Genomic DNA, 14,781 nt, shown 5'->3' on the forward strand with positions numbered 1-14,781 from the left:
AAGCAGATATATTCTTTGGATCATAATCCCGCCGCGAAGTCTCGAGCCATTTTATCCCGGCTATTTCCGAGGCCACTTCCGCGAAACATTCGGGTCAAACGGCAAAAGGTAAACGACCTTAAAAAAAAAAATAAAAAAACGACACTTCCGTTCGCGATACTACCGTCACGACGATACGGACTCTAGTTTTCGCGATGCGTAATTGCATAGCTTCATTCGTGAAATTTAAGATACCCGGTATATTATAGGGATAAATATATAATTTATTACCGATTTCAATTATGGGAATTTTATGTCGATTTTGGAATGTTTTAGTTTATGTTATTATATTTTGTTTGTTATAATAAATTAGAAGATATTAATTCCAAGGTGTGCCAATGTAGCATTGCATATTTGCATTATTATAAAATTTTTCTTTAAAAAAATTTATAAGAACGTTAATTTTATTTGGACATCTGAAGGATGGTTTTTTATAAAATCAAAGATCAGTTAAAATTAAAAATATTCAAAATTATCGTCATGAATGTCAACTTCATTTAATACTATTCTGATCAGATTGCAAAATCAGCTTTACAGATGAGACATATGACTTTAACGTTGATATTTAACGTCGTACTTAATACCTCTTTATATGTTTGTATTTAATAGCTCTCTGTATACGTTCGTATTTAATACCTCAACATATGATATTTAACATTGTCATACATGTTCGTACTTAAAACCTCTACTTACACTTTGGTCATTATAATACCACCGACCGATATAAATATCCATTAAATCGAAGCAATTTACATCTCACCAAAAGAACATTTCCAAAATCGACATCTTGCATAAGCGGCGAAAAAGTATCGAACGAAGAATAAAAAAAAATAGGAGGAGGTAGGGTCACGGGCAAAAGAAGGTATTGGAACAGGTCCAGCCATCGGCATGCCAACTCTTCACCTACCGTGCGCCTCGATGAACATCGCCCAACAACCCCAGAACGCCTGAGAGTTGCCCGAACGATGTTCCACGTCCACCCGCCAATTTTCTTCGCGTTCCATCATCCACGAAAATCCGTTTGCCTTCTGACCTTTGAACTTGGACAACGACTCCTCGTAGCCGTGCTGCGACCTCTGTTCACGATGATGTTCCGCAACGGTGTCGGCCGGATCGAAACCGAGCCTCTCCTTGTAATAAGCCTGAGTGGACATGTCGTTAGCCGATTAAATCCTCCTCTAGCTGCTCTCGATAACACCCATCGGGCCTCTTCTCTTTATTTTATACTCTTTCTTTGTATTATACACTCGATCGCACGCACTCTGTTTTTTCACACCGTATTGTTTTTAGGACACTATATCGATATTTAGCTTAATATATGGCACTTCGAGTTGAGAGACCCGGTTCACGCACCTCACTTCCGGATTCGAGGGGTGCCTGCAGATGAATATTTATTGGAGATCGGTGATGGCGATGGGTGATATCGTTTTCGTTGAGATATGGCGGTTGCGTATGTGGAGGGTTGCATATGTGGAGAGCTGCGGATGTAGTGGGTTACATACAAGGAGAGTTACATATGTGGAGAGTTGCATATGTGGAGAGTTGCAGATGTAGTGGGTTACATGCATGGAGAGTTACATATGTAGAGGGTTACATACATGGAGGGTTGCATATGTGGAGGTTTGCATATGTGAAGAATTGCATATGTGGAGGGTTACATATGTGAAGGTTCGCATATGTGGAGAATTGCATATGTGAAGGGTTACATACATAGAGGGTTGCATATGTGGAGGTTCGCATATGTGGAGAATTGCATATGTGGAGAGTTATATACGTAGAGGGTTGCATATGTAGAGAATTGCAAATGTGAAGGTTTGCATATGTGGAGAATTTCATATGTGGTGGGTTACACATGTGGAGAGTTGCATATGTGAAGGTTTACATATTTGGACAATTGCATATGTAGAAGGTTACATATGTAGAGGGTTGCATATGTGAAGGTTTGCATATGTGGAGAATTGCACATGTGTAGGATTACATACGTGGAGGGATGCATGTAGAGGTAATTTAACTCAAGAAAATGGAAACTTTATGAGAGGATTGAGATTCAGAAACAGAAATTCCACATGACACTCCACATCACTTCGGTCGTCCGCGATATCTCAAATATTATGACCGTCAACGATATCACCAATCACAGTAGAAAATGCACGAAGTATTCGCGGTCAGCCCGAGTTCGGTATATCTAAGTAACGATCCGAACGTGTTAAAATTCACTCTCGTGCAGATTTCACTTTCCACGTCGCGGCACTGACGTAGCACTGTCGAGAAGAAGATCGAACGGGATTGGAAACGGAGGAACCTCGAGCGGGTTGCACGGGCGACACTCGTACGACACACGGACAATGCGAAGAAGAAGACGAAGAAGAAGAAGAAGAAGAAGAAGAGAGGAGAACGGCTAATTTCGTTCCCCGTTCAGGCCGTTCGCCCGCTCTCCAGACGAACGAACCTTAACGAATCAACGACCGAATTTATCACGGCACGTCGCAGACGTAACCACTCAACGTTTCTTGAGGCCAAAGTGGCGTACGGTGGAAGGCGTACAGAGAGGCCACGGTAATCGGTCTTTTCGCTGACGCCTAGTTCATCGTTCCCGTGAGAAACAGAGAAAGAGAGGCCGAGAGAGTTTAACTATATCCGCGAGCGGACCGCCGGCGATAAATAGAAGACGAGGCAATTTTCGCTACGGGGCCTCGAGCGCGACCAATTAAACCCGACGATTCTATTACCGTTTAAACGCGTTAGGAATGTTATGAAACGTCCGCAAAACCGGTGATAAGAGAGAAACAAAGGGGACAACGTACGGTCGAGGAGTGCGCGGCCGAGGAGTAGTCGCGCGGAGAGCTCGCGAGCGAATCAGAGAGATTGTGTACTAACGAATGAACGAGGCCGAGAGAGCGAACGATCTCTACCAAACTGACGGTTGCTGACTGAGACACGGGTGCCACCCAGGGAAACCCAAGACCATCGGGATCTCCGCATATGGTAATGGAAGCAATGGCATGTGGGTGTCGTCTTCTGGATCGGAGCGAAAAGCAGTAAAGCCAATTGCGACACCGACTCCCCCTTTACTAACAAGGGAAGGACCAAGCCTTACTAAACCTTTCAAAACTCTTAATAAACTAACTGTCGAGTACTTGACCAACGACTCGACCACTTCGAATGTTTCGGAGAACTTGGTAACTACAATGTAACTACATTATTAACTGCTACTTTGTAAATACGACGGCTATCCTCTTTTTATAAACTTTCCCGTACGAGAACAGAATGCTGGGCCAACAACATTAACCGTGAACTTAATCTGTTATTCCACGGCATTCTACGTTTACGAAAATGTCAAGCTTGTTATTAGCACCTGGTCCGTACGTGTCTCCGAACATCGCTGACTCGATTTAAACGCTAGGATGATTCGACTTGAGCTGATATAAGTAGACTGTTCTCAAACTTGTGTTCATAAATCTGGACAATTAATCAAATAAGCTTGAATCGACTTGTCTGGGTGACTTCATTTGAATGAATCCACTTAAATTGGACTGAATAGACTGCAGGGTTAAATTAAACCAACTCAACCAGACTGATTTGACTAATTCGACTTGAGTCTGCTAGACTGCATGAGATAAGTTAAACCATCTCAACCAGACTAATTTGGCTAATTTGACTTGAGTCTGCTAGACTGCATGAGTCAAGTTAAACCATCTCAACCAGACTAACTTGGCTAATTTGACTTGAGTCTGTTAGATTGCATGGGTTAAGTTAAACCAACTCAGCCAGACTACTATTAGACAATTACACTGGAGTCTGTTGGAGTGAACAATTTGAACAAAACTGTGTCAAAGCTAACTAGATAATATGGATTGAAGAGATCAGACTTAGCAATCTGACCTGAACAGACTAAACTAGATGAACTGACTTGATCCAGCTCAACATTAGGCAATTTGACCTGAGTCACCAAGTGAACTAAAGTATATTCAATGATACACAAACAGATAAGACATAGCAGTTCGACCTGAGAAGACTTGACAATTCGACCTGAAGCTACTTGACTCGAACCGACTCAGGCCGGATCTGTAGAACCGCCGGAATTAGATGCGAATAGAAAATAGAGTACCGCGTGTGACGCGCCACGCGGTGTTAGGCTAACTCCTTCTAACCACGTCCCATTGGATAGATGATGTATAGAAAGTTCGAGAGAAAGTAACCCCTCTACGTGTTACGCGTGAACAGAGCATCTGAAATTTTGCCACAGTTCTCGAAAGAAGAGAAGCGAAAGTACGTGATATTCCAGGAACCATCTTATCGGGCAATCTTCTGACATTGAACTAAAATAAAATACTCGTTCAAGATTAGATAGGCGTTGTATCATCGGTGCAGCGATAAAAATTGAAGTACACAGTGGAAGACCGACGGTCATTGAATAAATCCGAGACGTCAGCGATCAGGTGACCCTCGCGGCAGACGTGTTAATTAGACCGGTAGCCACGTAGGTATAAGCGTTAACGCATCAGCGATGACAACATCCCGACAACCAACGCGTGAAGGAGAGAAATATTATCCGTGAAAGACAAACGAAACGCGAAACGATCGATGACATCACAACGTATCCTTTTTTTTTAATCAACTCCTACCTATACTTGCACCACCTACGAACTTTCGATTTGTACCATCGCTGAGACATTCTAAACACGTCGAAAGAAAGAGGTAGCTGAGGATCGTTTGCGAACGATCCGCGTGTAAAGACTCGAGAGGAAAGCGACGGAGGAAGAGGAGGAAGCGCGTGTACACCGTATACACGGTGTCTCGGGAATTGCAAGTTCAAAATATGGGAGGATAATTTTTGAACGATGGTCTGTGAACGCGACATAGAGGTATCAGAGAGATAGGGGTGTCTCAAGTCCTATAGGTCCTAAATTCCTTAGCAATCAAATTTCATAAACTACCAATTGTCAAATTCCTAAATCTTAAATTTCCAAATTTTCAAATTTTCAATTCCACAGATCCACACATCCACACGTTCAGACACCCATGCATCCACATATCCACATATCCACGCATCCACATATCCACGCATCCACATATCCACGCTCCACATATCCACGCATCCACATATCCACGCATCCACATATCCACGCATCCACATATCCACGCTCCACATATCCACGCATCCACATATCCACGCATCCACATATCCACGCATCCATATATCCACGTATCCACGTATCCACGCATCCACATATCCACATATCCACGCATCCACATATCCACGCATCCACATATTCACATATCCACATATCCACATATCCACATATCCACGCATCCACATATCCACGTATCCACGCATCCACATATTCACATATCCACATATCCACGTATCCACGCATCCACATATTCACATATCCACATATTCACATATCCACATATCCACATATCCACATATCCACACATCTACACATCCACACATTTACAGATCCAGACATTCATACATCCACATATCCACACATCCACACATTCAAACATCCACACATTCAAACATCCACACATTCAGACATCCAGATATCCAGACATCCACACATCTAAACATGTAGACATCCACACGTTCATACATCCACACATCCACACGTCCACAAATCCACAAATCCCCAAAATTCCCAAACTAGTAATTCAGCAGATGTACGAGATTGTCAAGGGTTTTTTTCGCGAACAATCATCCCCTTCCTGGTTATGCGACGATTGCAGGAGCACCGTGTATAACGCGAGCTGCAAGAGAGGCCGGCTAGGCGGCATTCTTGTGGCAACGGCGTAGCAGTATAACGGGTCCATAGTCGGCTCTCGGAGGACTCTCTCGAGGGCTCTTTGGAAGCTGAGAAGACTCTCTCCGGACGGTCGTATAGCTCGGTCAGCCTTGAGACGCACGCGGCAAAGCGTGGCACGCTGCGACGGTCTTTTTCCTTCCACCCTCCTGTTTTTCACCGGGTCCTCTTACGAAACGCTTTTAATATTAATATTCGAACGGAGTGCCGTTCATCATCTCGCGTCCTTCGCTACAACTTTTATTTTGAACTCGAGATAACTTGAACCTCTATCTTATCCCTCGGCACTCGAAAGCTGACTCAAACTAGTTGAAATAAATATTTTTCTAACTAAATCTCTAGTGTCGAGTGATTATGGAAGTAGTAAACAGTGACTTAATGATGGAAGAATTTGTCAAACTTTTCAGAAAGTGAGGTATCTGAAAGCTCTGGTTGCATTCAAATTCAGTGAGAATTGGTACTGAATTGGTACTAAAACTAGTACCAATAGTTGTAGTAGATTTGGAATATTTCTAGCAGAGAGTCTGACTAAATCCACGGGTTGTTTCTTGAACGGAAACCCCACCTATCTTGACATCTCGCATAACCGTCTCGAGCGACAAAAGCGTTCGATCCCACCTCGTGACAACGCAAAAGCATCTTTCTTGCCTTGCTTGTCCCTGTTAACGACACCGTGCGTGCTCGCCTGCTACTGTCCCACTTGCGTCCTACTTATGAACACCATCGCGATACGTCGAGTTAGCGTAACTCTTTCGCTCATCATACCGGTCGACCTACAGACAGATAACGTAACGAATCCCGATCCTGCCGATACATCCTAACGACGTAACCGTTCCTACGAAACACGTAAGTAACTCTAGCCAGCGAATATCAATTACGAATCGACCTTTCTCGTCAAGGTAGCAGGCTAGTCGCGTTTCGCTGCTCTACAAGGTTCTTCTTAACCTCGAACTTGATACCGCGAATCGACAACCGGGATATCCTCGGAAACGGGCTACTTCCACTCTAATGCCGCGTTCACATTTGGATTTCACAATTTCTTGTAAATTGCTGAATTACGGATGTATGGTAAATTATATTTGGTACCATAAGTGGTACTGATGTACGAAAGGTATCACTGATGAGTAATTGCTAGAAAATTAACAGGGTTCATTTATTTAGAAACTAGCAAAGTACTTTGCGCATTTGAAAATTGAGTTTAAATTGCAAGGAAGTAAAAGCTTCAAGTCACTTGAGATTTGCTCTCGATTAATTACAAGCGGAATAGCGCACGACCCGAATCCCACGTGCGATAAGATGATCACTACCCGAATTGTTCACAACTGGAAACGACCCGAATTACTTTCGCCTCGAATGTGACCCAAATTACTTATGTCGATTTGCTTATAATCCAAGTAGCTTGAGGACCGATTGTTTATAGTGTAAATTGCTGGCCGAGTCGTACGCGACCCGAATTGTTCTCACCCGAGTGCGCGACCCGTATTGATCCCTACCTGAGTTACGACCCAAATTAGGTACAACCTGAATTCATGGCGTGAATCAGTAACTACGACCCATATTACATTCGACCTAAATGTCTCACGACCCGAATTGTTATGACACAATTTTGGCTACCTGAAATATTGGGATTTGAATTATTCATAAGTCACGATACAAATTACCTATGTTTAAAGTTTCTCACGACCCGAATACTTACGTCCCGAATATCTTACGACCCGACTTGCTATGACTCGATTTTCCAAACATGAAATATCATGATTTGAATTATTTACGACTCGAATTATTTGCAACCCGAATTATTCACGACCCAAATTAACTAAGACCCGAGTCTTTCACGACCCGAATTTTCTCAACCCGGAAAATCACGATTTAAATTATTCACGACTCGAATTTCTCACGACCCGAATTTTCTCAACCCGGAAAATCGCGGTTTGAGTTATTCACGACTCGGATTTCTCGCGACCCGAATTGCCCACGATCCGAATTTCTCGCGACCAGAATTGCCCACGACCCGAATTTATCGCGACCAGAATTGCCCACGACCCGAACTTCTCGCGGTCCGAATTGCCCACGACCCGAATTTCTCTCGACCCGAATTGCCCATGATCCGAATTTCTCGCGACCCGAATTGCCCACGACCCAAATTTCTCACGACCCGATTTTTCCAAACCAAAATATCACGATTTGAATTATTCACAACTCAAATTGCTCGCGACCCGAATTACTGACAACTCAAATATCTCACGACCCAAATTCCTCACAACCCTAATTACTCAAGAAACAGCTTCCGACCCGAATCACAACACTATCCGTTCGTAAAAGCAGTAACCCACGAATGGAAACTGAAAAAGCACTCGCAAACTGATCCCGAATCACCGATGGAGTTTCAGCGAATTATTTTCGCACGTCAGTGTGAGAAGTTCCTATTCGCAAATTGCTAATGAACTATTGCGAAACGGTCCAGGGCTAAAAAACACGATCGAATATAAAAACACGAGCGCTAAGTGTGGACACGACATAACTAGAATACCTTGAGGATGACCTTTACCGAATTCGGTCGAAATCTCGTCGTAAATCCGATAATTTTTCGCCGAACCTTTTCGCGCGATACAAAGAACCCATCGAAACAGCTCGTTAAGCGGACCGTTTCGACTAATAGAGCCTCCACCTATTTCTTCCTCTCCTTCTTCTTCCTCACGGGTTTCTCTATAAACTGTTCGTTCCTGTTTCGCGACGCAACTGAAACTGGTTTTCGAGATGGTAAACGGCGTCGACGATCTCGAGCCCCGGCATGAAATAAAACATTCGACGTGATTTTGCAAGCGAAAGTCGAAAAACAACGTTCGTTTCGACCGTACTGGAAAATGGTCCTTTTTTTTCCCGTTTCGGCCATTTACGGAAATAGTTTCGTGGAAGAAAAGAAGGATCGAAAAGACGGGAAAAGAAAGATACGGTGTCCCGATTGGAAGGGACACTCCGATGACGACGTTGGCCGCAATGCGAGTCCGGGGCTCCGCGGACCCGAACGATAAAGCTTACTTGCACTTTCGCGGGTCTGTTAACGCAACGACCAAATACGGCTTTCGGTGCGAACGCCGTGGAGGTCGCAGATACGAAAGGTGGGGCGATATACTAACCGAACAAGTAGAAAGAGAGCGAGAAGGAGACCCGGTGTATCTCGACGACGATAGTGAGAACCAAGGAACGAGAACATGACGGACGAAAATTAAGAAAATCAAAAAATTTACTGATGGTTAGAAACAGAAATATCACATATAGGTCATACTCGTTATATTGCCGTTTTTATTAGGGTACTTGAGAGTACGAATGGTTCTGAGTGTCATGATTTACTTTTGAGTAATCTTTAGACATCAAATATCCCTAGAAATATCACATATTGGTCACACTCGTTATATTGCCGTTTTTATTAGGGTATTTGAGAGTACGAATGGTTCTGAGTATCATGATTTACTTTTGAGTAATCTTAGGCATCAATATCCCTAAATGAAGTACATCCTAGCTGTCGATTAACCCTACAATGTGGAACATCCCTGCATCACAATATCACACCAATATCCCTAGATCGTTAGATATTCCCGTATCCATGCATCGTTAGATCGCAGTATCCCTAGTGATAAGTAATTTGAAGGTGATCGTAAAGATAGCCGAGGGAAGATATAAGAGGAATGCAAGGAAAAATCGATGAACAAAACGTGCTTCGAAGCACGCACGGATATCATCGTATGGCATGCAGCGAGATAAAACGCAGAGAGGGTGAAGCGAATAATTGGCATTCCATTTAAACAAGAGACCTTCGAGCTGGCAGAACTCAATTAAACCGAACCGAAGTAATTTGGCAAGAAAGCACGCGACTTCGAACGTCATTTGAATTGTGAACAACATATGTACAAATCACACACGCTTTTCCGGGATGAAACGAAGGGAAAATCGAAGATACGATTCCTCGAACGATGACGTTTCTGTTTTCGATGACGATGGAAAACGGTTAAACGACGACCGATTCGGGCGAGAGAATAGGTCGATCGGACCAAATTAAGAAATTCCACGTACGCGGATAAAACGGACACAAACGCCGTATACTTCATATGTACGTGATTGTGCGCGGCGTGTCTCGCGGAGCCGGTTTGTCATAGAGCTCCTACCCAGCTTGTAATTATTACGCAATCTCCGTATTCGATGAAAACGACTTTCTTCTTATTCACTCGACGGCTGCTAACCACCGCCTATCTCTCTTTTATTATGCGTGTGCAACACAATTCTCGGGACCGCGCTCTTCTTCGATTACGTCAACGTACTCTTCTCATTCTTGCCTAATGCACATGTGGGCGCCTTTTCGATACAGACATGTCATTCACTGATTGCATGGGGAGAATCTATCTGCAAAACTACGAAATCTCTGCTGCAGTAGAACACTGTTCCGCAAGATCTTTTGGGGAACAATTTCCAAGAACATCTAAAGTACCAGTCTCAACGTATGTTCATAAAATTACGAATTTTTAACTTTAAAGTCCTAAAGTCTTGATGACCAAAGTTTGGTCATTTCGAAGATCCAAAGTCTAACATCTCCAGAGCGCCAAATGTTCCAAACTCCTAATGTTCCAACATCTAAAATATCCTAAAGTCCCACTATCCAATGTCTCCACATCTCAAACATCCTGAAGTCCTACTATCCCAAATTTCCCACATCTGAAACATCCTAAAGCCCCACCATCCAAAGTTCCCACACCTCAAACACCCTAAAGTCTCACACTCCCAAAGTTTCCACTTCCAAATCCACAAGAACCTAAAATTCCAAAGTTCCAAGTGATCAAACCTGTAACTAGTAAAGCCGTAAAACATCTCCAGCTATCAAAGTCCACCAATCATTACCAAACTCTCAAGACCCAAACTTCCCAAGTGCCGTATCAAAAGTCCTAAAGCACTAAGGCTACTTAAGAGTTAATTTTAACTCGAATCACGAAGTGTGAAGAATGCAAGCCAGAAACACAAGTCCTAAATGAGTCAGCCGATACCTGGCCGACCCTTCGACAACATTCGTCCCATAAATTTTAATCTCGAAAACATGAATCAACCTCGCGTCGCAAACAACTCTATCGTTAGCAAGCTGAAAATCTCGCGTTAAATCGAAAATTGCACGAAACGAAGAAAAAGGGAAAGAAACGAAAGTACGATGGCAATCTTGAATGAACCGGATAATATCGGCATTTCTTATTTCGTGAATCGGTCGACTTAACCGTTCAGACCCGATGCCGTTTCACGATTACCAACAAGTCGCTCGTTAATGGAAGGGGCAATTCCCGAAGTGGGAGCGATCGGGCGTGCAACGAGGACCGTATGCTCGCGTGAAGCGTTGCGAGAAGGACAGAGCAGCCGAAGAGACAGCTGTAGAGGTAGAAAGAGCCAGGGAGGTGCCACAGAACGAAGCGTGACTCACGAACGCCTCGTGTTTTGCTCACGGGCCACGGGTTTATCGAAACGATACCTAATGCACGCCTAACCGAACAACGAAATCCAACCGATATTCCGTGCAACGATCCCGGACAGTTTCCCGCGATGCACGTGTCGTTCCTCCGTTTCCTTGTTTACCCGCACAGATACTCGACACAACGCGATCGCATACGTACGTCGTTAGATCGTGGATGACTCGACACGCGAACCGGGCCAACCGATCGCTCGTACTCGAGACGTGGCACTGAAATTCCTCGGCAGAACGTACCGCACGACAACACGTTGACGAAGTCGACGCGCGTATCCGGAACCCCGCCGTAACACGGCCAGGTAGCTGTAGGCCGTGGGACGAGGACGGCGATAAACGGCGACGGAGAAGGAGACGGGCCCGGGTCGGAAAAAGAGGGAAAGGTGGACCGAGAAGGATGAATGGGCCGAAGGAAAGAGGAGCAGCGGATAAGAAGGAACCGACAGGGTAGGGAACCGAGGAATGGCAACGGAGAGAGGGAGAGAATGAAAGAGGGGATGACAGAGAGAGAGAGGGAGAGAAAGAGGGGAATAGAAGGAGAGCGAGCGAGCGCGGCTTGCGGGTTGGAGAAGACGCGATTTGCCGCTCCGTCCTGTAGACCACGTCGCCTCGACACAGACTGCAGAGGCCTGGACAACTGCCGCCCACCCAGGCTGCCTCTCTACCTCTCGGAGCCCCGAGCTTCCAGAACCTAACCTCTCCTCGCGTAACCCCGCCATTGCACCTCCTTCTGTCCTTTACTTTCTCCGTTCATCGGCTAGAGACCACGGTTGGTAACACGAGGGTCGGGGTGAAACTGACTGATAGGAGAGGGGCAGAGAGAGCGGACTGCTTGCTGGACTCGGCTCTGTGTTTTTGACAGAGCCACGGAGAATAGCCGACGTTGCGAACAGGTTCGTAGGGCAGGTCACGTAACTGCTGCGATTTCTGCGTTAACGTCCTTGCGTTTCATAACCTGCATTTTTCGGAGTAACATCTCATCTACTAGTTCACACCTCCATGGGAACTACTCTGTGACCTACAAGGGCTCTTAGATATAAGAATATAGTGATCTGAAGTATAAATACAGCTATAAATGAATCCAGATATATAAGAATGTAAAAATAAACGATAACGTTTTACAAGACAGATGAACTCGTAAAAGTGTCCAGAGTACAAACTGAAAGGCAATTTTCATTTCAGTGCCTTAAAGTTTCGTGGTGGATAAAAAAATTAGGGTTAAAAGCTTTGTCCAGATTGTTCAGTTTTTACAAGCGCGTTCATTCAACGTTATAACTCTTCCATTTTCTTTCTCTTTCCGTCGACCGTTTACCGTTTCGCGTCGGATTCCGCTCGCGTGTCCCAAACAGAAGAAAGATCTCGGAGAAGGAGCGGTGCGTATCACCCTCGCAGCGTGAGAATTCTTGCGATTTGGCGCCAAGCCAAATGTAGCTAATTTTTTTAGTCGCTTTTCTTCCTTGATCATTCCTAACGTCGCCGGTATTCTACCTCTTGTTTATGCTAGCGGCAAAAACCAAGCCAAAAGCAAACGCGAAACCGCCTGCTAACAGATGTGGACACTAAATGCGTGACTTTCATCCGGATCGCTAATACTGCACGCGCGTGCAAATGTTTATCTTATCGAGATAAACGATACCGATCGCGTAGGATAAAGTTTACTAACTTATCTGGGTATACCTTGATATCATTGGCGTAATACGAGTGTTGAATTTATTACGTTTTTATATTATATTTGTGGCCTTGCGATATTGTTGAGTCATTGATTTGACAAGTTTTTGTTTGTATGTTTCTGTGTTTTTGTATTTGTGGACTTTTGTATTTTTACGCTTCTATGTTTGTATATTTCTAGAATTTTAAGTTTTTATATTTCCAAATTGTTATATTTCCACATTATTGCACTTGTACACTTCTGCGTTTGTACACTTCTAGAATTCTATACTTTCACAAGTCCACACTCTTAGAATTGTGCGCTTCTACTATTCTACACTCCTAGAATTTTACGCTCGACAAATTCTATACTAGCAGAATTCCACACTCCAAAAATTCTACACTCCTAGAATTCCACACTCCTAGAATTCTACACTCCTAGAATTCCACACTCCTAGAATTCCACACTCCTAGAATTCTACACTTCTAGAATTCCACACTCCTAGAATTCCACACTCCTAGAATTCCACACTCCAAAAATTCCACACTCCTAGAATTCCACACTCCTAGAATTCTACACTCCTAGAATTCCACACACCTAGAATTCCACACTCCAAAAATTCTACACTCCTAGAATTCCACACTCCAAAAATTCTACACTCCTAGAATTCCACACTCCAAAAATTCTACACTCCTAGAATTCCATACTTCTAGAATTCTACACTCCTAGAATTTCACACTCCAAAAATTCTACACTCATAGAATTCCACACTCCTAGAATTTTACACTCCTAGAATTCTACACTCCTAGAATTCCACACTCCTAGAATTCCACACTCCAAAAATTCTACACTCCAAAAATTCTACACTCCTAGAATTCCACACTCCTAGAATTCCACACTCCTTGAAATCTACACTCCTAGAATTCCACACTCACAAAAATTCTACACTCCTAGAATTCTACACTCCCAGAATTCTATACTCCTAGAATTCCACACTTCAAAAATTCCACACTCCTAGAATTCTACTCTTCTATAATTGCACCCTTCTACATTACTACACTTCTACAATTCCACGCTTCTACATTACTATACTTCTAGAATTCTATACTTCCATAATTCCACACTCCTAGAATTCTACAATCCTATACTTCTACAGTTCTACACTCATAGAATTCTACACTTCTACAATACTACACTTCCACAATTCTACACTCATAGAATTCCACACATCTAAATTTCTACTTCACTACACTCCTACATTTCTGCACTTCTACATTATTACACTTCTACAATTCTACATCTCTAAACTTCTACGCTGCCATGTTGTTTCTGCACTTCTACGCTTCTACATCTCTACATTTCTACATTTTTCTACATTTCTTAAACACTTCCATACTTCCATAATTCAATATTACTTCCTTCCTACGTTTCTAAATGTTCAAACCAAAAAATTTAAATACCTGAAAACTTTCATAGAAAAGTCAGCACTATTAAAAGCAGAAGGCTAAATATCCCTAATGAGTAACCTAACTACGCCAATGGTTGATATCATACTTAAATACAATCAGAGTTAAAACCCACATATTGTGGTTACGGTCCTGGAAGTAGCCTACAAGTACATTGATAGAAATCAATTGAAAGCGTCATTTTCGAGGAATGTTTACGAATCATGAGCAATTCCCAAAACTCCATTACGTGATCGTTAACTCACAAAAGTACATTTTCATCCTTTTATTGCCAAGCACGTCGAACACGACGATCATTATCCAAGAAACATGTAATCTTAAGTG

General features: G+C 43.3%; 1 protein-coding gene across 35 annotated transcripts in view; it reads right to left on the reverse strand.

The window, feature by feature from the left end:
- The window catches only part of shot (dystonin-like protein short stop), a 105,072-nt gene that overhangs the window by 82,449 nt on the left and 7,842 nt on the right, over positions 1–14,781 (reverse strand). For 14 of the 35 annotated variants that reach the window (XM_076533385.1, XM_076533390.1, XM_076533384.1 and 11 more), the window contains exons 1-2: positions 11,492–11,967; positions 947–1,416 (exon numbers count right to left, since the gene is read on the reverse strand). The exons of 6 other annotated variants lie outside the window; for them this stretch is intronic. In XM_076533385.1, coding sequence (XP_076389500.1) covers positions 947–1,193 — 247 coding nt within the window. In that variant the 5' untranslated portion in view covers positions 1,194–1,416; positions 11,492–11,967. Of the gene's footprint in view, positions 1–946; positions 1,417–11,491; positions 11,969–14,781 lie in introns of those variants that run through there. 15 more of the 35 variants (XM_076533408.1, XM_076533405.1, XM_076533401.1 and 12 more) reach the window with 6 other exon arrangements.

Source organism: Megachile rotundata, chromosome 7 (genome assembly GCF_050947335.1).
Source record: "Megachile rotundata isolate GNS110a chromosome 7, iyMegRotu1, whole genome shotgun sequence".
Taxonomy (NCBI): Eukaryota; Metazoa; Arthropoda; class Insecta; order Hymenoptera; family Megachilidae; genus Megachile; species Megachile rotundata.